General features: G+C 34.0%; 3 protein-coding genes, 1 long non-coding RNA gene and 1 pseudogene across 4 annotated transcripts; 4 read left to right on the top strand and 1 right to left on the bottom strand.

Annotated features, from left to right (window-relative positions):
- Window positions 1–246: 246 nt before the first annotated feature.
- Window positions 247–2,050, bottom strand: LOC110670348 (uncharacterized). Its single transcript, XM_021832378.2, has one exon. The coding sequence runs from the start codon at window positions 2,048–2,050 to the stop codon at window positions 323–325; it is 1,728 nt and encodes a 575-aa protein (XP_021688070.2). The 3' UTR covers window positions 247–322.
- Window positions 2,051–2,297: 247 nt separating this feature from the next.
- LOC110670349 (uncharacterized) lies at window positions 2,298–8,777 on the top strand (annotated as a pseudogene).
- Window positions 8,778–10,510: 1,733 nt separating this feature from the next.
- LOC110670306 (peptide-N4-(N-acetyl-beta-glucosaminyl)asparagine amidase A-like) lies at window positions 10,511–13,180 on the top strand. Its single transcript, XM_058137315.1, has one exon. The coding sequence runs from the start codon at window positions 10,811–10,813 to the stop codon at window positions 12,683–12,685; it is 1,875 nt and encodes a 624-aa protein (XP_057993298.1). The 5' UTR covers window positions 10,511–10,810; the 3' UTR covers window positions 12,686–13,180.
- Window positions 13,181–14,304: 1,124 nt separating this feature from the next.
- On the top strand, window positions 14,305–17,055 carry LOC110670379 (uncharacterized). The gene is made up of 3 exons (XR_002497875.2): window positions 14,305–15,400; window positions 15,512–15,752; window positions 16,581–17,055. It is a non-coding gene; the product is annotated as an uncharacterized LOC110670379 (long non-coding RNA).
- A 304-nt stretch (window positions 17,056–17,359) lies between these two features.
- Window positions 17,360–19,676, top strand: LOC110670299 (peptide-N4-(N-acetyl-beta-glucosaminyl)asparagine amidase A-like). The gene has a single exon (XM_021832290.2). It carries the CDS (start codon window positions 17,618–17,620, stop codon window positions 19,424–19,426), a length of 1,809 nt encoding a protein of 602 aa, XP_021687982.2. The 5' UTR covers window positions 17,360–17,617; the 3' UTR covers window positions 19,427–19,676.
- Window positions 19,677–21,494: the final 1,818 nt, after the last annotated feature.

Below are 21,494 nucleotides of genomic sequence, written 5' to 3' on the forward strand. Positions count from 1 at the left end.
GAAATTAGGTAAAATTTGTGCTTTGAAGTTTTATCATGACCAATTATTTCCAACAGTTTTGATTGGCTGGCATGTCAATGATGATTAACCAAATCTTGATCAATTTTATCAAGTCCAATTAAGACACTAACAGAAACTTTTATAGTGTAAAGGAAGATCACCTGCATTCTCTTGATGTCTCTGTTTTTGGTTGGTATAATGCTATCATTACGAGGAAAATATTACATCATTCATTTGGAACTCTGATAAAATCAAGAAAACTTAAATATTTTATTTTATTTTATTTTTTTACTGAAACTAGAAATTGAAGACACTCAACGCTTCATTCCTGCCTACCAATTTCACCATCCAAAATTGCATGCCTAGTTAAAACTATCTCCTTGACAAGGTTCCTGTAAGTGAAGGGTCTAACTGCTGCTCGCAAGAACAACTCTGGAGGAATTTTACTCCTACGAATCCTCTTCCTCCATCTGCCAATTCCTGCAACTTTCCATTCTTCTGGACTCACTTTTGCTCTAACACCTCTCAAGGCAGTTTCATCTTCATCTTTATTTTTTATCTTTTCCCGCGTTTCCATTGCCTTTAACTGCCTCTTATACAATTCAGTAGTTGTCTCTACGCTCCATCTAGCTAGATTCTCCATTGCTTCTGCACTACTCACTTCCTTCCTAAACTTCTCTTCCCAGTACTTCTCATCCTCTTCTTCATCATCTTCTTCTTCTTCATTCAAACCCCCCGCTTCAGTTTCCAATTCACCATCATCCCAGCCCTCTTCCATATCCGCGACCACATCTTCTCGATCATCACCATCGCCATCATCCTCAATCCAATCAGTGAACTCATTCTCATTACTATTATGATCATCATCATCATCTGGTGCATCACAGCCCATCTCCATTTCCTCCAACTTAGCCTTCCACTCCTTGGTATACGGATGCAACAACAGCACCGGATGGTTCATGAGCAAGAACTCCAAACACAAAGACTTCTTCTCATCGCTCAACTTCTCATATGCATTCACCACATCATCCACGAACGCCTTCCGACTCACCTTCACAATCTTACACAAGCCTTCAAAATATGTACACATTTCCACATTCCCACCATCCTCTTCATTCCTCAGCTCACACATAAAATCTCTCTCCGTTTTTGGATCCAACAATGGCGTCAAAGCCCTGAAAAAATCCACTTGAGGCTCAAACCTACATTGATAAACTGGCCTCTTGACATAGATAATATCTGGCCTAAACCAAGCAGCACACTGTGTTATCAATTCTCTAGTTTGATTCCCTAATCTAGCCATCAAATTCCACTTATCTATCCTCTGTTTACCAGCCTCCAGAACTACTTCACTCACCAATGTCCACTGCTGCCATGGCTGTTCACTTAGTCTCCATTTTGGGTGCCTAACAAACACCCAATAATGCCTAAAGCCGACATTTTTATCCAATTTTTTCAATCTCTCTCCAAAATCAACCTCCATTTCAAATTGCTCAATCTTCTCCCATTCTTCTTGGTCTCTGACTTCGCTATACATGGTTACCCGCTCATCAGTGAAACGACCTGCTATTGGATCACCAAGAACCACTCCCCGCCAGGAGTAAGGCCCGAACTCGCCGTATTTGTACCAATCATAGGGGTGTTTGAGATTCGGGTCGTCCTTATCCATGAACCTGACCATCCGGTCGTACCCGAGACCAATTAAGTTCAGCTCCTCCTCTGAGAAGTTATCGGCGTAGTTCTTGTTCGGGTTTTTCAGCCGATAAAAGAAGGACTCCGCCAGCTTGCGAGACTTCTGCCGCGCACTGCGCTTAACTTGCCGCAGGTACTCAGGGTTCCCCTCGATTCTACCCGGGGAGGTCCCTCCGGGTTTCTTCTTGCTCCGGCCGGCGAATGCACGTATTTCTCCTCGAGAAGAGGCATTCCGGCGGGAAAGCGATACAGTAGATAGCAATCGGGGTTTAAGGGTTAGGGCTTTGGGTTGGATTGGGAAGGGAGAGAACGTAGGGTTTAGGGTTCTAGAGAAGGAAAGATCTTGAGCCATCAACATTTGTCCGAATCATAGGAGAGACAGATACTCCTTTGGTCCGCTGACACAGACTTTAACAGAGAAATGGAAATCCAAATCGCTAGACGACGTCGTTCCTTCTTGATTATTTTTTGAAATCTCACAAAAACGGCGCGTTTTCAACAGCGTCGTATCATGCTTTTGCAGTCATTATTTTTTTGCGGTCATTAGATTATTCCTCTTCGCAGCAAAGCAAGAAACTGGAAAAACCCCAGTAGACGCAAAAACGATGTCGTGTAAAAGGAGTCACACAACGGAGATAGCCTGCGTAGCGTGCGAGGAGCTGGGCGACCTTGGGGCGGGAAAGGAAGGGTGGCTGGTCGAAAACCCTAACCTTCTCTGCGCTCTAGACACTCATTCCCTTGCCCTCGCAAATCGCTCTCTCATCTTAGTTACAGGTTGGGACGATGGACCACGCCTCGAGATCCGACCCGATTTGTCTCCCATCGAGTCCGAGTCCATCACCGCTCTGGAGTGGCTGGTCTTTGACGAGATTCGAGTGATTGCTGTGGGAACTTCTTGTGGGTATTTCTCGTTATATTCTTTGGATGGCCAGTTGGTTCATAGACAGGTTAGTGAGTTTGATTATCTTTCCCTGACTTTCAGCTAAAATTTGATTTATTTTATGAGAAAAATTGTTACTTTATTTCTAGTGCAGATGGTGTATCCTGGTCGGATTCTGAAAATAAGAGTCCGTGGAACTAAGAAAGATTTGACCCGTCATACATCATCCTCAGAGGAGATTTCTATTGTTATTCCTGGTGTAATTGCTCGTTTTGATGGCTCTGATATTTAGGTATATTTATTATAGTATTAAGAGTTGTAATTCGAGATAATGAGAGAATTCATCTCTGTTGTTAGATCATGATTATCAATTATGCTTCACAATCAGTGCTGAACTGGTTTCTAAATGAGACATGTTTTGTCAGATATTACTCATCTCGATTAAAGTAAGCCTTCATTCCAAAGATTTCTCTAAATGATTTTGGATAACACATTACATCATCTCTCAGAGAACACTATCAAGCTTTTCTCCAAAAAAAAAAAAAAATATGTCTTTCTTTTTTTCTCTCTATCTCCTCTCCATCTCTTAATAGAGAAAGAGATCGCCATAGTTTTGAGCACAGGGCATGAAACCAAATTGATTGAGAGAGATTATTAAAAAAAAAATAAAAAAATACTCCTCTCCATTCATTCGGCATTTTCTTTGAGTTTAGAATCTTATTAAATAATTTAGTTAATCTTAGTATATTTAACATTCTTTTTTCTATTGTTATAGTCTATATTTACGCTATTACATTTATTATTATAGAGAATCATTAAAATAAAATAATTTCTCCATCTACACTTCTTAATGCACCTAACCACCACCATCTTTCTGCAAATTAAATCATCCATCTCAAAACCTTTGTTTACTTCAAAGAAGCATTTTGACATTTCTTTTCTTGCTTGATGTAGAATATGCTGCAAGAATGGTTTCAAGAAACACATTCTCAGTTTTGGGATGAAAAGCCCAACAAGAGGGATTCCAAAGCTTTGGAAAATACATTCAAGAGATTACCTTACCAGTTATGGAATGTTAACAAATATGGGTTATGCGCTGATGCAGCCATCACTGGCATAATGCCGTCTCCTCTTATGGAAATTCAGGTGATAACATATGTTCATATACGTTGTGTGTGTGTAATCAACAGTAATGTTCTCTAATTTATCTTCTTCCCCTTGATGCAATAGTTGGATTTGAATTGTGAAAGCACCCTCATCTGTATTAGTGCCCTTTCTCTTTGTGCTTAGGTAAACACTGGTTTTCATTTTGTTCATTTACTGGTTCTATATCCTTAATATTCCCTTTTTCTTCTTATATGGTAATGCTTTGGTGATTTATCCATCATTTCTGGCATTTGAATTCAGCTACTTTTATTGTTGGACAGTCAAGTCAACCATACTATTGTGCAGTTACTATTGGAGAAGATGCTGTAATTTCAGCTTACAGGTGTGCACTCTAGTATATTCTGCTCTATGATACCCTGCTGATTTTGCACTATTACTCCTCCTTGGTCATAACTTCTTTGTAATGGTATCGCATTTACCAATTTTAATTTCAATCTGTTGAAAGACTTTCGGAAAACAGAAACAAATCTCTAGTGGGAGCTATTCTGTCAAAAGTTGTGCCTGCAACATTCTCAACAATAGCTTCGTTCTCCAAAATGATATGGCGAAGTGAACAAGCATCAACCAAAAAGTTAGAAGCAAAGCCTCAGTCATTTGCTAAAGGTGAATTTAGTTTCTTTATATTTTATTCATTTCAGTTTTTTTTTTTTTGGATGTATTATGATATTCATGCTACATGTTTGAAATATAATATTGAAAACATCTGCAAACAATGTACTCATTTAAGTAAGCATTTCTTTACCACAATTTTGCTTGGTTAATATTTCATGCAATATTCAAGTTTTCAAAGAATCTGTATATTCTAAGTGATTAGGATTCCTAAGTAATTAGGTTTCCTTGTATAGTTAGATTTCCTTGTATAGATTGATTATGTAGCATAATTTTAGGGATTTAATATTATATCAATTTCTCCATGAAATAGTAAGAGAGAATACCTTCGTAACATGGTATCAGAGCATTTCGTTCCTAACAAGATTCAAGAAAAGGTTATCTCATTAGGTCATGTTAAAATCGGAGACCAATTGGGAGATATCTTCACAAAAGCTTTGAATAGAGCTCGGGTTGACTATATCTATAACAAGTTGGGTATGATTAACAAGTTGACTATATCTATATCAATCATATATTCTAAGTGATTAGGATTCCTAAATAATTAGTTTTCCTTGACAGTTAGATTTCCTTGTACATATTGATTATGTAGCATAGTTTTACTGATTTATATTCCTAGTTAGTTAGGAAACTCTTGTATAAATATTGTATCAATTTCTCAATGAAATAATAAGAGAGAATACCTTCATAACAAATCACAATTTTTTATTAATGGAAGCTCATTTTTTCTTAATCAAGAATGGCAAACTCAATTTGGTTGACTAATTTTTATAATTATTGGGAAAGATATTAGTTATAGCTATGTTCACCTTTCTTCTATTCGTATATGATGAAAGAAAGCTACTACGTCAGACATGTTATTTGCGTGGCTTCTACAGATGATGTAATGTATCCATCGAGCTTTCTTATTCTTATATCTTGGCTTTCTTGATTATAAATTTTTTCTCACTCTTTTCCCTTTTTTTTTTATTTTCTTTGTTTCATGATGTTTGCGTATGATATAGTTCTGATAGATGAGACGCGAGAAGGAGTCAATAGAAAGCTAGAGCTTTGGAAAAGTACTGTAGAGTCAAAGGGCTTTAAGTTAAGTAGAACGAAGACAGAATACATGCATTGCAAGTTCAGTAAAGGCCGAACTGGTGATAGGAAAGGAGTTAGTTTGAATGGAGTGGTACTGTCCCAAAGTAATCACTTTAAATATCTCGGCTCAGTCCTTCAAGTAGATGGGGGATGTGAGGAGGATGTTAGTCATAGGATTAAAGCCGGATTATTGAAGTGTAGACGTGCCACGGGAGTTTTATGTGATCGTAAGATTCCCAATAAGTTGAAGAGAAATTTTTACTGTACAGCTATATGATCGGTCATGTTATATGATAGTCAGTGTTGGGCACTGAAAGAGTCATATGTTTCTAAGATAAGAATTGCGGAGATGAAAATGTTAAGGTGGATGAGTGGTCATACTAGACTAGATAAAGTTCGTAATGAGAATATTAGAGAAAAGGTAGGAGTGGTGCCAATTGAGGATAAGTTGAGAGAAGGGAGATTGAGGTGATTTGGTAATGTGAAGCGTAGACATACGGAAGCTCCAGTTAGACAAGCAGAGCACATTAGGTTAGATGATAGAAAGAAAAGAAGGGGTGGACCTAAACTGAAGGAGTGTTGGGCACTGAAGGAGTCATATGTGTCTAAGATAAGAGTTGCGGAGATGAGAATGTTAAGGTGGATGAGTGGCCATACTAGACTAGATAAAGTCCGTAACGAGAGTATTAGAGAAAAGGTAGGAGTTGTGCTAATTGAGGATAAGTTGAGAGAAGGGAGATTGAGATGGTTTGGTCACGTGAAGCGTAGATATACGGAGGCTTTAGTTAGACAAGTAGAGCACATTAGGTTAGATGATAAAAAGAAAAGAAGGGATAGACCTAAATTAACCTGGAGGAGAGTAGTACAACATGACCTAGAAGTATTACACATTTCCGAGAATTTAACCCAAAATCGTTTAGAGTAGAGAAGGAGAATTCATATAGCAGACTTCAAATTTTTGGTATAAAGGCTTAGTTGAGTTGAGTTCCTATATTTCGGTAATGATCTTATGCCTGTGTCTTGTATAATCAATTAACAAATGGTCAGTTGTTCTTCAGGATTATCATGAGAGAGAGAGAGAGAGAGAGCTTGTTTTCATCATGGCTCCATTTGTTTGATAGAAAATATTTTCCTCGAAACCGTTTTCTAGGAAAATGACTTCCTTCATAAAGTGGAAAGCACTTTCCAAACCTGTACAAACTTATTAAAAGGGAAGGGAAGGCACCTATAAGTCTATAACCATTAGTTTACCAACTATCATTGCTCATCCTTGACCATTACTGACCATTTAGTGGCTGCCTCCAGCCACTAGCAACAACCACAGTATACCCTTCTTTTGGTCTAATTTTTCTCATATTCAAGAATAAATGGATAATATGAAATTTTTATAGCTCTAAACATTTTCATAGTTTTATATATTGGGGAAGTATATTTTCCAATGAATGTAAGACGCCAAAAATTAATTTCCAATTGATTTTCAGTATTGCAATCTAACAATACAAAAATAAGTTATTTTCTTAGAAAATGATACCCTCATAAAAATCTTTTCTACAAAACAAATGGAGCCTTAAGTAAGTCGTACTTGTATAATTTATCATGAGCTCTTTGCTGTGTGTACTTGTGGTGTAAAATTATGTATGCTTAATGGCAGTCTCTGAAATCATTTATGTATTCTCTGTTCAAAACTTCTGTTGAATGATTTACTGTCACAATAATACGTGGCAGCTTCTCCTTTGACATGTTTAAGGGATCACCCAAGGAAAGGGGAAAAGCTCACACTATCACCGAGTGGAACATTGGCTGCAATAACAGATTCACTTGGTCGTATATTGCTCTTAGATACTCAAGCACTTGTGGTTGTGCGACTATGGAAGGTTTCCTCTCAGGACTCATTAAATAAAAATTTTCCAGGTTGGTAAATCTCTTCTCTAACGCTAGACATCATTTCCTTCTCAGGGATATCGTGATGCTAGCTGTTTCTTCATGGAGATGCTTGTTAAAAGGGACAATGCTGGGGCTAGCTCCTCTTATTATGAACCATCAAAGAGTGATTATTGTCTCTGTCTAGCTATTCATGCACCTTGGAAAGGAATTATTGAGGTATATTCTCTCTCTCTCTCTCTCTCTCTCTCTCTCTCTCTCCCCATTCTATCATTAGATGAGGTGTTCTTTTCTTATATTTTTCCAAATTAAAGATTTCTCTTAGTGAGGAATGCAGTTTGAGATATTATCTTTGAAATAGTTTTTGTATTAAAAACATTAACCATATTTCTATATACAGTTAAGTCAAAAATCTAAACATAAACCTAAATGAAAGCCCTATAGGAAATCTGCACTCTTTATTGCCTCCTTAGTTTTCAAATACACGCAGCCTATATGGATGCAGATCATACCCTTTCCCAGCATGGGGACCATATGGATGAAATATAATGTGCAGAGCACTGATGACTACACTTCCCATGAGATCATTTTAGATTTTATGTGTTTGTCCTTGGATTTGATGCTTCAACAATGATACAAGTCCCATAGACCTTGCCATTCATTTTTTTCCCAAATTGCTTTTTAACATTGGCTTCTAAAACCAGTCCTCATGAGACATAACCTGGCCATCTGCTGGCCACTGCTGCATGCAAGATGTTTCTGGGACTTATTTTATCAGGGATTTAGTTTTTTATTCTTATGAGGTCTAACTTGCCTCAACTGATCATCTTATTATTTAGTTCCATGTGGTAACATGATCAGTTGAGCCATGCTTATCTGTTAGTTTATTTATTTTGTATTTCCTGTTTAATACATACTTGCAGCCTCAGCCCTCACTTTCCCCACCTAAAATAATAATAATAAATAAATAAAATCCAAGTTGTTACAGCATATTCTATGCATCCAGAGTCTGGTTTGCTTGACTGTCATTCTCCTTCAAGCTGGAGAGTAGCCTTTTATTTGATAGATTATCAAATATATGCAAACTATACTTTGTGATGTTGCTTGTACTATGAATTTTCTGAGCGTGTTCAATATATGAACCTGCATATGTTTGTATTCATCGATCAATACATGCAGGTCTGGCAGATGAGAACTGGACCACGTCTTTTAACAATTCAGTGTGCCAGGGGTAGTAAGTTACTTCAGCCTACTTACAGGTTTGGATCATCGTTAGACTCTCCATATGTTCCTCTGGAATTGTTCTTGTTGAACGGAGACTCTGGTCAATTGTCAGTTTTAAACCGGTCTCTTCATTGAATCTCTATAAGACCATTCTTCGATCTTAATGTTCATTCTTTCACGTCTTTAGACATATATATACACATTTTTGCTATATAATATAGTGGATGCCTAGATGGTGTATAAATGGAAGGTGGGTTTAGAATGAATACCGCATTTAGTGATCAGAACCTTTTCTGTTTTCCCATGTTCTGGTTGGGAGAAAAACAAAAACGTGCCTTGTCAGACATCTAAGAGCAATTTCTTTCTTATTCAGAGAAATGAAAAGGTAACCGCAATGACAAAATTTGATATGTGAATTTGATATGTGAAGCACTCTGGAAAATTACTGGAACTAATAGTCCTCAAAATGAGCTGCTTCGAGTGGGAAATCCATTGAAGAATTGTTTGCCTAAACATCAATGTTCTTCCTTGGTCGCTTGCTGAAACAAATCACAATGTGTTAGCTACGAAATTTCCTCGTCTGAACAAGAAAATGAAATTGGGAAATTTGGGTTGGCAGCCATTCCAAGTTCTAACCATGGTTCAGTTCCTCATGCATGTCGAAGCTGCAAGGATTGAGTTAGTCAAGGGGAGAATTATGCCAAATTTTGAAAACTAGATCAATGTCTATGTTTATTTCGTAAATATAATTTTAAATTTTTTTTTATCAATTTTAAAATATATAATTATAAAATTTTATAATTAAATGAAATACTTAAAAATTTTAAAAAGCATTAAAAACGATATTTATAGAATTTTAATAATTAAAATAAACATTAATTAATATATTTAATATTTTCATCTGGTAAAATTATTTTTATATTAATAAAATCTTTTATGATTATAAAAATTAATAATAAGCTATGACTTCGATAATCTTGTCTTAATTCAAATTAATTCTATTTTTCTTATTTCTTTAATTTTGATATTTCCTAATTCATTGTTACATATATATATATAATAAGAATAATAGAATTAATTTGAATTAATTCAATTTTATTTAATAATTCCTCTAAAATTAATTTATTAAAATATGATTCCACTAATAGTAATAAAGATTTATTTATCAATCTTATAAAACAAATTAAAAACTTGTGAATTCATTATATATATATATATATATATATATATATATATATATATATATATATATATATATATATATATATATATATATATATATATTATGAGACATATGAACATTAAAGAAATAATTATATTACTAACCGGTGTTTGGTATGAGTTGCTAACATTCTTATATCTTAAGTGAAATTGAGTGTTAATTTTCATGGATTAAAAAAATATCTTTATTAATTGAATAATTGATATTCATTTAATTGGAGATGGTAATTTCAGCCTCTCATATGAGATTTACATGCTAATATAAATCTCCCATTTTCTTTTCTTTTTTGGAAGATAGAAAAGGGGATTCCTACTATATTTGGCCCTAATTTCATTCCATTTTAGGAAAAGGTATATTTATAATAATAAATAAAATTATAAAAAATTAAAAAAAAAATTCAGCCTTACCTAAAATGATTCCAATAAAAATAAAAGAACAATTTAAGTGATTGTTGGAGTTATTTTTATAATTAATATTCATAATTATGAAAATTAAATTTATATTTTTTTTATTTTTAAATATTATTATTTTTTAATTAAAAAAAAAAGCCAGCAAAAAATTTGCCAACAAAGCTGGCTCCTTTTTATCCAATTTTGAACTTCTCCCCCCATTTTCTTTCTCACTGGCCTTTTTTAACCCATCAATGACGACAATCTTCTTCTTCTTTTTTTTTTTTTTTTTTTTTTTCTTATCAGGAATGGTAACTGTCATTCAAGAAAAAGAGATTACAAACTATCCTCATCCAACAGAAAGGATAACTTTAGAAAAAAAAAAAAAAAAAAAAAAAGAAAACAGAGGATAACTGATCAGAGGATTTGTGCTCCACCCTGGTACAAGATTTCCAATTCTAACACAGTTTGCACATTTATGAGCTGATCAAGGAGAATGACAAATTTTAATCAAAGGATAGCTACATAAATAGCTCTTGATATCATGAATGACAACAATCTTCATTGTTATCACCCACAGCTGCCACATTTAGCTTTCTCTTTCACTCCAAATTAAAGGTAGCTCTCCTACAGATCCAACAGAAACCAACTATACAACAATCATTCATGACTGCCACTCTCTTCTCTCTCTTCCTCCTCTCCTTCCTCCTCCACCCGCTTCCCTCCACAGCCAACATTCATAAGGCCAACAGCCTCCTCAAATCAAACTTCCTTACTGAACCCTCCTCCACTCTTCCTTCCAAACCCCACAATGAGACCCCACCAACTGTTTTCTTTGAAGTAACTAAACCTATCAATGTTCCCAAGGTTAAATCTTGTGCTTACACTGTTCTCCAGCATGATTTTGGCTCTACCTATGGCAAATCTCCAGTTCTTGCAAACTACACCCCTCCCTCTCATTGCCCATCTCATCACTTCTCCAAAATTGTCCTTGAATGGAATGCAACTTGTAAAGGAAGGCAATTTGATCGCATTTTTGGGGTTTGGTTAGGCGGTGTAGAGCTTCTCAGAAGCTGCACTGCGGAGCCAAGAGCAACTGGAATTTTTTGGTCTGTGCAGAAGGACATAACAAGGTACTATTCGTTGCTTGTTAAGAATGAGACTCAAGAACTTGCTGTTTATATTGGTAATATTGTTGATAGTACCTATACTGGGGTTTACCATGTGAATATAACTCTTCATTTTTATCCTGCTGAAGAGAGAGTGAGATATAATGGGGATGGCTTAAATAATATGAAAGGTGCACATGTTTCTAAGCCTGATTTGATCTTACCCTTTTCGAGAAATCTGCCATTAAATGATGGGTTGTGGTTTGAAATTGAGAATTCGACTGCTACGCAATCTAAGGAATTTGAGATTCCTCAAAATGTGTACAGAGCTGTACTAGAGGTTTATGTTTCTTTTCATGAGAATGATGAATTTTGGTATTCAAATTATCCCAACGAGTATATCATTGCGAATAATCTTACCGGTAGCCCTGGAAATGGTCCTTTTAGGGAGGTTGTGGTTAGTCTTGATGGAGAGATTGTTGGTGCAATATGGCCTTTTACTGTAATTTATACGGGTGGGATCAATCCTCTCCTGTGGAGACCCATTACTGGCATCGGTTCATTCAATCTCCCTTCTTATGATATTGAAATAACACCACTTTTAGGGAGTTTACTGGATGGAAAGACCCATGAGTTAGGTTTTAGCGTCACCAATGCTTTGAATGTTTGGTACATTGATGCAAATTTGCATCTTTGGTTGGACCACAAGAGCACAAAAATTAAAGGGAAGGTTTCGACACATGGGAGTAAGCCTCTTGTTTTTTCTTCGGTGTCCAATTTCAATGATTTGGATGGAACATTCTTATCAACTGCAGGGAGGTTCATATCCTCAAAAGGATGGGTGAAGACCTCCTTTGGTAAGATCTCTTGCCGTTTTAGTCAACATCTCAGTTACAACAACTCAATGGAGATGGGTGAGGATGGGAATTTGCAGGTTATGAATCAGAAAATTAATTTTAATGACACTGTTTCTTTCAGAAATCTCAACTCTTCTGTTCATTTATTCAGATCAGTAAAAGACTTCAGTTTTGACTTGTACTCTAACTTTTCTGATCAAGGAAATGGCAATTCCTTTTATGAATCAAACCTTAAACTGGGATTCAATGAGAAGAAATTAAAAGATGCTGGTTTTGGATTTGGGACCAGCTCTCTAAAAAATCTGCAGAGTGGGCAGGGGTTTATCGTTGTAAAGAACAACTTGGTAGTCAGTGGACTGGGAAGTACACAGCAGGCCTACAAATATGATGATGGTAAGTTTTGCTACTTCAGGAATGTAAGCAGCTCAAACTACACCATTATTAGTGACTTGGTGAGAAATAAATGCAATAAAAATGAACAGTCTCACCTTGGTTTCGGGTTGAGTAGAAGGTGGCAATTTCCTACTCGAAGGGGTGCTCTAGCATCTGAGTTACTGAATAACAATGTAGTTTAATGATTTGGCTCGATTCTTTCTTGATAGCTTCAATGTAGGAATTCATCTTAATAGCTGCTCTAGAGGTTTCTGATATATGGGTAATCTGCAAACCAAATAAAAGTGCAGTCTCTATTTCTTTTGAAGACAACTTTGTGTATATTCTTTGTCTCTTTTCTCTCAATGATCTGCTTTCAAATGGACTGGATTTTTCTTGAGTATGAATGGGGCCGAAAATTTCCTTCTTGTTTCAGCATACATTTCCCCCAAACATGTGGAAATTTAATGGAGGTTTTGGCGTAAAGCTGAACTTCACAAATAATTTAACGTAGTAACCCGTGTTTCAGTTTAAAGCAACTGATTATTGTCTGAACTGAAGCCATTAGGCACTGTAACGATAGAATTTGGATAGTTCTCCTAGGCAATTCTTGGTGTTCTTCGGAGCATGATCTTTATAAATGCAACTGACGTTGTTAATATGCAGAAAAATTTGACTGCTCTATACTTCTGCCAATGTATCTCAATTAATGATAGTTAAATAAGTTACAAAATGCCCTTTTATGTTTGACATAACTTATACTTGAATTCTTATTTTTTAAGAAAAAAAAAATTAAATGAACATTTTTTTTATTTTAGTACATTTTAGTAAATAATATACTATAAATTTGAAAATTAAATTATATCAATGGGATGAAATTTAATTTATTTAATAAACAATAAATTTGAAATTAAATTTTAAATAAATATTGTTTATTTAATTAATTTTTAGAAAGTCCAAACAAACACAAGCTTAAGAATTAAGCTTTTAACAAGAACAGGGATAACTAATTTTGAAATGAAATATTTTTTAAATTAATATTCTAATTTACAATATCTTATGTGTGAATGATGGTTTTCTAAAATAAGATAAGAAAATTGAAGATAGAGTATAAAAACCTCCAACTCAAACTCACCAAATTAAGTGCTTGCAGTTCGTTATGATGGAAGGCCTCTTCCATCTCTTCACTACAGCTAGAGTTTCACTTTCACAATTCCCTTGGATTTTCCATTTCTTCTCCTACCCGAAAATTCCAAGTTGCTTCTACTTCTGTTATCTTCTTTTTTTCCTTTTTGAAGTTCTTGTTTATTGCTGTGATATCTCTAACCGTGCCTTTCGCTGTACTTCCTGCCCAATTTACTATGACTGGTGGTTGCTTGAACTAACTCTTTGATTCTTGGTGGAATTACATAGTGTACTTATTTCTACATGTGCATGCCAGTTTACTGTGTTGTTCCTAATTAACTGCTCCTAACCAAGTAATCTAATTTTCTATGAATAAATTTTAATAACTGTTCCTAAATTTATATAATCGTAACATTACAGTCTTTTAATTTTAAAATGTAATATAAAACTCTCTAAACTTTCAAATTTTACACAGTAAAATTCCTCTAACTTTCAATTACTGATTTTTTATTGGAAACTGATGTGAATAGCTCCCGCATCACGGTTAATCAATATTTTTCTTTCATCTTTTATGAAAAATGTAAAATTATTCTCTTTATGCATGAAAAATTATTCTGTCTATAAAGAGAAAAATGATTCAATTTACACATGACTTGAGAGAGAAAAGAAAAATACTGACTAAGCTCCATGTTGGAACTGTCCAGATCAGCATCTAACTGAAAAACTGATAATTGGAGGTTAGAGGGATTTTACTGTGCAAAATTTGAAAGTTTGTGGTGTTTTATGTTACATTTTTAATTTGAGATACCGTAATGTTACAACTAAATAAATTCAGGGATAGTTGTCAAAATTTATTCAATTTTCCATCAAGGGCCTCTGCCTGGTTTGGAGTTTCTAGAAACAGTGTGATTGAGTATTTTGGTATTTGCCCAATCTGATTTCAGTATTTCAACAGCAGCAGCTGAGATTGGTATTGTTGTTGGCGGCAGCAACAGTGACAACATAGATGGTGGAGGAAGTAAAAAAAATAAATAACAGTAAATAAAGTAATAATGACTACATAAATTTCTGTATGTAATGGAAATTTCACTAAGTAATAGTTTTTACATTGTGTAGTAGACGTTACATGCAATAGATTTTCTTCGTGCAACCAAGCAAAGTAGCGAGTCATGTAATGTTTCCACAGTTGTATTACAGTTTTGATTACATTCTAGTATTGCCTTAAGCTATTTACGGGTACTGATGCTGCTCTCCTTTGATCAATCTTTATACCTTATCGACCTGTGCCACAAGGAGAGAAAGTGAGGTCGGTGACTTATTGATCAACCACTCCGATGCTTAAGTTGGAATTTAAAGTTTGATTGAATTTGAATGAAAGAGATGATTCAATAGTGACTTTGATAGAGTCAGCTTACTTGATTTATTGTAGTTGATTCCGAGGATCTTGATATGCTCGGCGGCTGCATCCATTATTGACTTGTTCTTCCAATGCTCGGCTAGGTGTAGCTCGGGGATGTTGGGCGAGCATTCTGTCCGGCTATTGGTCGAATGTGTTCACTCATGTTAGTGCTTGTTCTGGACCTGGCCGAGCCTACGACACTCGGTCTTGTCTATCCGAGTCTGATGATGCTTGGACTGTTTAGCCTGAGCCATTTGATGCTTGGAGTGGTCACTTGTCATGACTTCTTCTCTGTTGTTGACCTCTTGACTGAATGCTTGACTTTTTGACCGGCATGTTGGCTCTTTGACTGAGTACTGGCTCGTTGACTTGGTTTTGGGACGGGCTATATCAGGTACTATTAGTTAAGTTCTTAAGGATTAATTTCTTTTTACTACTCTTATGCGAAATATAGACTTTACATTACTCTTTTTTATGTTTTTGTTGTTTGATGGGCGTGCTGCAGTTTTGGGTTTTGTTGGAGAACCTTGGACAATAGCTACATCTATAGTGGAAGAGGTACAACTCTTACATACACTACCATAAAGAGTATGTGCCATACAGCACCACATGTATTGAGTGCTCCTCTCTCATTCAACACAGGCAATATGGAGTCTGGGGCACATTGCATACAATATTTGATTCCTGGGGTGGACCAGCTACCACCTTGCATTTGGGACTGTTGGTAAAGGCCTTACATTGAAGAAGTAAGTTAGATCTGGTTCTTTTACTTTGAATAAAACTTTCTTTTATATTCTATCTTATCATGACATACAGATAACGGAACTGTTTCCTTTTAATAGTTCAACCATTTATTTCATCTTGTTAATGACATCAGATGACACTGTGAACAGTAGTGCAAATAGCACGTAAAGAATTTGAACTTCACACTTAACTTCCATAGGCATCACGCCTATGATAGTATTGCATCACAAAACTCAAAGAGGCAAAATTTCTGGAATTTTTGACTGAAAAACTAAGAAGTGAACATTACAAACATACGTATTTAGACTCAAAATTAATCCCAAACTTTCAAGACATTGGACTACAAAACTGAAACTAATAATATTATCCTAAACTAACAAGGACTCTAAATAATACTTAAAAATAAATATGAAGACTCTTAAAGACATCTGGACAGATTTTCCGGCAAAGTTGGAAATCACAATTTTTTTTATCAGGAAAAAAATTACAAAATTACTCCTGAGACTTAGAAGTTGTAAATTATTAGATCAGCAGCAAACTTATTTGAACAAGCATAAATTTATGACTTCTGAAGGACTAATAGATAATGTATGGTATTCTTCTATGAAATCTGGACCATAATTCTAAGCTTCTTGAGTCTTTGAATTTGAATTTTCTTGAGTTCCTTATCTGCATGCATTAATGTCATAATTACCTTCTAAGGACTGCCTTATCTTTTGATTTTGATAGAAATATCATATGCTTTGAACCTTTATAAGTGTACAAAAACACTGGATATGGAATTGCATTTTCTGCTTTTTAACCATACATTGGCATTTCTGAAATTGCAGATAATCCATATATGCCCTGAAACACCACTTGTTCTCTACATTAATGGAAATGGTGGCCTTGTTGAGCATATGAAAGGAACTGGAGTTGATGTGATTGTGCTAGACTGGACGATGGATATGGCAGATGATCGAAGCGTTTGCAACATTGCGTAGTGGTGGTGGGATTAGTATAAAAGGAAATGGGGACCATGCTTCACCTCTTCCTGCATTGTCCGATGAAATTCATTGGTTTGGGAAATAAATTAGAATTTTCTGATCTAACTACTTCCCCCACCATATTCAGTACTGTTGACATACGAATATTTGAATTTCACTATGTGTGAGCCAAAGCTTGCTTGTTTATAGGAATGAAGTCCTTAGTCTTCAAATCAGTTTGTTGAAAGTCTTTCTGAATTGGAAATCCTTTTTAATATTTACTTCTCTTTGTCAGTGTCATAATAATGAATATTCAATTAAAATTTTAATATTTTTTAAATATTATTGGAGCTTTTTTAATTAAAATGAAATTCTATATCAATTATATTTGTACAATAGCAAAATAATAATAATAATAATAATAATAATAATAATAATAATAAAGAATGCCAGCAAAATTCACGAACAAAGGCAGCCAGCTTCTTTTTATCTAATTTTGAACTTTTTTTTTTCTGTCTTTCCCTTTTCTTTCTCATTCACCTTTTTTTAACCCATTTATGACAACAATTTTTTTTTTCTTTTTTTAATCAGAAAATGGTAACTATCATTCAAGAAAAAGAGATTACAAACTTTCGCGGCTAACACAGAGGATAACTGATGAGGAGGATTTGTGATCCACCCTGGTACAAGATTTCCAATTCTAACACAATTTGCACATTTATTAGCTGATTTATGAGAATGACAAATTTTAATCAAAGGATAGCTTGATAAATAGCTCTTGATATCATGAATGACGGCAATCTTCCTTGTTATTTCCGACAGCTGCCACATTTTGCTTTGTCTTCACTCCATGGTTAGGTCTACTACAGATCCAACAGAAATCAACTACACAACAACCATTCATGGCTACCTCTCTCTGCTCTCTCCCCCTCCTCCTAATCTCCTTCCTCCTCCACCCTGTCCCCTCCACAGCCAACAGCCTACTCAAATCAAACCTCCTTACTGAACCCTCCTCCACTCTGGCTTCCAAACCCCTCAATGAGACCCCACCAACCGTTTACTTTGAAGTTACTAAACCTATCAATGTCCCCAATGTTAAATCTTGTGCTTACACTGTTCTCCAGCATGATTTTGGCTCTACCTATGGCAAAGCTCCAGTTCTTGCTAACTACACCCCTCCTTCTCGTTGCCTATCTCATCACTTCTCCAAAATTGTCCTTGAATGGAATGCAACTTCTAAAGGAAGGCAATTTGATCGCATTTTTGGGATTTGGTTAGGCGGTGTAGAGCTTCTCAGAAGCTGCACGGCAGAGCCTAAAGCAACCGGAATTTTTTGGTCTGTGCAGAAGGACATAACAAGGTACTATTCGTTGCTTGTTAAGAATGAGACTCAAGAACTTGCTGTTTATCTTGGTAATATTGTTGATAGTACCTACTCTGGTGTTTACCATGTCAATCTAACTATTTATTTTTATCCTCCCGAAGAGAAATTGAGCTATAATGGGGATATCTTAAATAATACGAAAGATGCGCATGGTTCTAAGGCTGATTTGGTCTTACCCTTTTCGAGAAATCTGCCATTAAACGATGGGTTGTGGTTTGAAATTGAGAATTCAACTGCTACCAAGTCCAAGGAATTTAAGATTCCTCAAAATGTGTACAGAGCTGTACTGGAGGTTTATGTTTCTTTTCATGAGAATGATGAATCTTGGTATTCAAATTATCCTAATGAGTACATTATTGCGAATAATCTTACTGGTAGCCCTGGAAATGGTCCTTTTAGGGAGGTTGTGGTTAGTCTTGATGGAGAGATTGTTGGTGCAATATGGCCTTTTACTGTAATTTATACAGGTGGGATCAATCCTCTCCTGTGGAGACCCATTACTGGCATCGGTTCATTCAATCTCCCTTCTTATGATATTGAAATAACACCATTTTTAGGGAGTTTACTGGATGGAAACACCCATGAGTTAGGTTTTAGTGTCACCAATGCTTTGAATGTTTGGTATATAGATGCAAATTTGCATCTTTGGTTGGACCATAAGAGCAGAAGAACCGAAGGGAAGGTTTTAGCACATGAGAGTAAGCCTCTTGTTTTTTCTTCGGTGTCCAATTTCAAGGATTTGGATGGAACATTCTTGTCAACTGCAGGCAGGTCCATATCCTCAAATGGATGGGTGAAGTCCTCCTTTGGGAAGGTCACTTGCTGTTTTAATCAACATCTCAGTTACAGCAACTCAATGGAGATGGGTGAAGATGGGAATTTGCAGGTTGTGAATCAGAAAATTAATTTTAATGACACTCTTTCTTTCAGAAAGCTTAACTCTTCTATTTGTTCATTCAGATCAGTAAAAGACTTCAGTTTTGACTTGTACTCTAACTTCTTTGATCAAGGAAATGGCACTTCCTTCTATAAATCAAACTTTAAACTGGGATTCAATGAGAAGAAATCAAAAGGTGCTGGTTTTGGATTTGAGACCAGCTTTCTAAAAAATCTGCAGAGTGGGCAGGGTGTTATGGTTGTAAAGAACAACTTGGTACTCAGTGGAGTGGGAAGCACACAGCAGGCCTACAAATATGATGATGGTAAGTTTTGCTACTTCAGGAATGTAAGCAGCTCAAACTACACCATTATTGCCGACTTGGTGAGAAATAAATGCAATAAAAATGAACGGTCTCGCCTTGGTTTCGGGTTTAGCAGAAGGTGGTAATTTCCTACTCGAAGGGGCGCTCTAGCATCTGAGTTACTGAATAACAATGTAGTTTAATGATTTGGCTCAATTCTTTCTTGATTGCTTCATGAAGGAATTTGTCTTAATAGCTGCTCTAGAGGTTTCTGATATAAATCTGCAAACCAGCCAAATAAAAGGGCAAGTGTGTAGCAGTCTATTTCTTTTGAAGACAACTTTGTGTATATTCTTGTCTCTTTTCTCTCAGCAATCTGCTTCCAAATGGACTGAATGGGGCTGAAAATTCTTTGTTGTTTTAGCATACATTTCTCCTAAACATGAGGAAATTTAGTAGAGGTTCTGGCGTAATGCTGAACTTCACAGATAATTTTACTCTGTAAACCGTGTTTTAGTTTTATGAGAATCCTTGTCTGCTGCTTAGAATTTGTTTGGTTGAATTTCATGTTTTATGTGTTTGATTTGAATAAAAATTAGAATTTAATAATGTGAAATTAATTATAATTAAAAATAATTACTATTAATTTAGATAAAATTTAAAATAAATTTCACATAATTTATAAAAATAATATTTTTTAAACTAAAATGTCCTTAATAAAAAAATTTCACTCAATTCTCCACTTTCTTATATTTATTAATTAAAAAAATTAACCAAATACCATTAACTATTAACAAAAAATTAAAAAGAGACGTATATATTTTAACTTGTTATTATTTTAGCTTCTTATTAATTTTTTTGTACTTACTCGCTTTCTACTTTGTAGAAAATATGCTCACTTATATAAAATGAAAAGTTTTTCACAATAAATCTCTTATATTATGAAACACTAACGTAATACCGTGCTACGAACAATGTGTGTATATATATAAAACAAAAGAGATAGAGAAAATTTATATTAGATTTAATTAGGTCATTAAATTATTATTAATTAAAAATTATTATTTTGTAATTAGAAGAATTTTAACATTGTTATTTAAAATATTAAAACTCTAAAATAGTAACAATAAACTTTGGCCAAATAAATTGATAAATGCTTTTAAATTAATAGATTTAATGGCTATATGTTATTCTTTGTTTATAATAATAATAATTATTATTATTATTAAATTATTTTAAAATAATAAAAATAAATTAATATTAAAATAAATTAAATTTTTTTAAATATATAAAAGAGAGAGAAAATTTTTAAGTACTGATTTTTCTTCAAAATAAATTCTTATTTTACTGTCATTTATGTTTTTAAATTAAAAATTATATTTAGTAATTATATATCATAGATGTTTAGGAAATACAGAAAAAATTTAATATTGACTTTTTAAAAAAAATAAAAATTAATGGATAAGTATTACTTTTAATAATTAAACATATTTAAAAGAAAATTCAATCATTAATTTTTTACAAAAATTCAAATATTTCCTTATATTTTATTCTAATTTAGAGCAGATATATTAAAGAAAATTAAATTTTCAGTTATGACAATTATTGGAGAACTATGATAATATCTATTAAATTTTGAAATTAAATGTCATGAGTTGATAAATTATCAATAATTAAATACCACTTTTTCTTTAAAATAAATGTGAGTCTTAATTTTACTAAAATTAGAAAATTTCATATCGAATGACAATTATATTTAGTAATTAATAATTTTTATTATTTAAATTTGAAAGATCAAATTAATTAAGGAGTGTATTTAGAAAATTAAATTATATAATAATTATATATTATAACTGTTTAGGATATACATAAAAAATTGTCATCAATAAAATTTAATTAAAAATTATCACTTGGTATTTTTATAAAAAAAAAATTACTTGGCATAAATGTGATAAATTTAAAATTTTATTTTCTCTTGAATTTATTTTACAACAATCTACAACACCTCTTTTTCAGGAAGTTAAAATAGAATATATATATATAAAATTAGCATACGTGTTTGTTAGGTATAATTAATAAATTATTCTAATTAATTCTTAATTTTTATTATTTTTAATTAAATTAAACTTCTCAGATAATAATAATAATAATAATAATAATAATAATAATAATAATAATAATAATAATAATAATAATAATATTAATATTAAAGTA

The sequence above is a fragment of the Hevea brasiliensis genome, chromosome 15, assembly GCF_030052815.1.
Source record: "Hevea brasiliensis isolate MT/VB/25A 57/8 chromosome 15, ASM3005281v1, whole genome shotgun sequence".
In the NCBI taxonomy this organism is placed as follows: domain Eukaryota; kingdom Viridiplantae; phylum Streptophyta; class Magnoliopsida; order Malpighiales; family Euphorbiaceae; genus Hevea; species Hevea brasiliensis.